Genomic DNA, 2,500 nt, shown 5'->3' with positions numbered 1-2,500 from the left:
AAAAATCTAAATTTTGAGAAAATCATCTTTAAAGTTGTTCAAATGAAGTTCTTAGCAATGCATATTACTAATCAAAAATTAAGTTTTGATATATTTACAGTAGTAAATCTACAAAATATCTTCATGGAACATGATCTTTACTTAATATCCTAATGATTTTTGGCATAAAAGAAAAATCTATAATTGTGACCCATACAATGTATTGTTGGCTATTGCTACAAATATACCCCAGCGACTTAACACTGTTTTTGTGCTGCAGGGTCACATATGAATCATAAAACCTGATGAAAACACATATGCAAACTTTTTTTTTACTTTTAAATATTTTGTGTAAATATTAAACTGTTCCATTAAAAAAAAAAAGAAGATTTTTCTTCTTATTATTTGATATGTCAGGCGTTACAGGGTTCGTTTTCTGCATGTTTGTGTTTACTCTGTATAATTAACCCTTTAGTTTCTGTGTCCCGAGTCAAAGCCAGCTGATCCGGTCTCTGTCTCGTCTGTCTCAGGTGGTTTCTAAGGGTCTGTATCTGGGGGATCGTGCGTATCTGCGCAGCAGCTGGAACATTCTGGATGGGTTTCTCGTCTTCGTGTCTCTGATTGATATTGTGGTGTCGATGACGGGCGGAGCGAAGATCCTGGGTGTCCTGCGGGTGCTCAGACTGCTGAGAACATTACGTCCGCTCAGGTGAACAACTAATTAGTTGATTAGTTAGGTCAAGTAGACACATGTACCTAAACCAGCCCCATCAGGGCTTTCTTTAACCAACTAGTCCTTCAGAGATGAACAGACTGCAGGTTCAGGATTCATCGAGGTTCAAAGATCAATTTGAGTTGCCGGAAAAACTGGATGTTTCTCTAGAACTATTTCTCATTTAGGGTCGTAAACATGCATGCAGAGATTTGACACTCTGCTTCTTTGAAACAAATTGTATTGTGTAAAGCACTGTAGAAATAAAGGTGACTTGACAGTGAGGTATTGTGCGTACAAAATTTCTATTACGATTGTGATGCTAGCGGGTCAATTTGACCTGGAAATTTCATAGTTTAAGGTTTTTGTAAGAAATTTCAAGATATTTCAAGGCAGCTACATATAAATATGTATTTTGTTATGCCAGTATCTCCAACTACCTTCTGAGTGAATGTGCACGTATGGCAGACGCTTTTAATCGAAGAAATGCATATTGTGTTGAAAGTGTAAATTTTTATCAGTTCATGCATGTGAATTTTGCTGGGAATGAACCCCATGATCTTGACATTGATAATGATATGCTCTACTGCTTGAGCTTCAGGAAGGCACACATTTAAAAAAAAAAAAAAAATCAAAAATGAAAAAAAAAAAAAATGCAGTTTTAAAAGGCATGTTTTAGTGTTTTTACCAGATTTAGTTTTTTTTTCATAATGTGATTTTTTTTATTTTATTGAATCTAATTAGGGTCATTTTGACCCAGAACCCAACTTTTACCAGTTGAAGGTTTAAATCTCTGAGGTTGACTGTCAGGAGGTCTGGTCTGGTTCTGTTCTTCACGGTTTCTCAGGGTGATCAGTCGAGCTCCGGGTCTGAAGCTGGTGGTGGAGACTCTGATCACGTCGCTGAAGCCCATCGGAAACATCGTCCTCATCTGCTGCGCTTTCTTCATCATCTTCGGCATCCTGGGAGTTCAGGTTCATCTCACATTCAGTCGACAGTGATCTCTAGTCCTGCTCAGTCAGACGCTGATCTCACTGTGTGTATGTGTGTGCGTGTCTGTGTGTGCGCGTCTGTGTGTGTGCGTCTGTGTGTGTGTGTGTGTCTGTGTGTGTGTGCGTGTGCGTGTGTGTCTGTGTGTGTGCGTCTGTCTGTGTGTGTGTGTGTGCGTGTGCGTGTGTGCGTGTGTGTGTGTGCGCGTCTGTGTGTGTGTGTGTGTGTCTCAACAGCTCTTCAAAGGGAAGTTCTATTACTGTGTGGGTTTGGATGTGAAGAACATCACCAATAAATCCGACTGTCTCTCTGCCAATTACCGCTGGGTTCATCACAAGTACAACTTTGACAACCTGGGACAGGTGAGGGTCAGACCCCTTCTGCTGATGAGCTGAACACTGAGCGGACGCGTTTGCTTCCTGAAGTCTCTGTTTTTCCAATCATTTCCTCTAAAAACATTACTAAATATTCTCCAGTGAAGAGTTTTAAGTCATGATCCAAACCAGCCAGATCTGAACATTACAGACTTTCATTTGAAGAAAAAAATTGTATGAAAATGGTATATCGTTATCTTTCGAAATCCATTCTCTCAGTTCAGTCCTGTGGAGGAAATAAATGTGATCTTGTCTTCCTGCAGCTGCTGATCGGCCATGTGTTTATTTGGTGGTTCTCTGTTTCAGGCTCTGATGTCACTGTTTGTGTTGGCGTCTAAAGATGGATGGGTAAATATCATGTACCACGGGCTGGACGCTGTCGGGATCGACCAGCAGGTAAAACACACACACACACACACACACACACACACAGACACGGACACGC

The 2,500-nt window shown here is 40.5% G+C and overlaps 1 protein-coding gene across 1 annotated transcript in view; it reads left to right on the top strand.

The window, feature by feature from the left end:
• LOC107705872 (voltage-dependent T-type calcium channel subunit alpha-1I) overlaps positions 1–2,500 on the top strand; it is a 66,344-nt gene that overhangs the window by 43,441 nt on the left and 20,403 nt on the right. Inside the window, exons 20-23 of the mRNA XM_016509378.1 lie at positions 510–688; positions 1,539–1,665; positions 1,918–2,043; positions 2,362–2,451. Of these exons, the coding sequence (XP_016364864.1) occupies positions 510–688; positions 1,539–1,665; positions 1,918–2,043; positions 2,362–2,451 (522 nt within the window). The remainder of the gene's footprint in view (positions 1–509; positions 689–1,538; positions 1,666–1,917; positions 2,044–2,361; positions 2,452–2,500) is intronic.

The sequence above is a fragment of the Sinocyclocheilus rhinocerous genome, unplaced genomic scaffold, assembly GCF_001515625.1.
Source record: "Sinocyclocheilus rhinocerous isolate Xijiao unplaced genomic scaffold, SAMN03320098_v1.1 scaffold1615, whole genome shotgun sequence".
Classification (NCBI taxonomy): domain Eukaryota; kingdom Metazoa; phylum Chordata; class Actinopteri; order Cypriniformes; family Cyprinidae; genus Sinocyclocheilus; species Sinocyclocheilus rhinocerous.
This window is presented reverse-complemented; position numbering and strand designations above follow the sequence as displayed.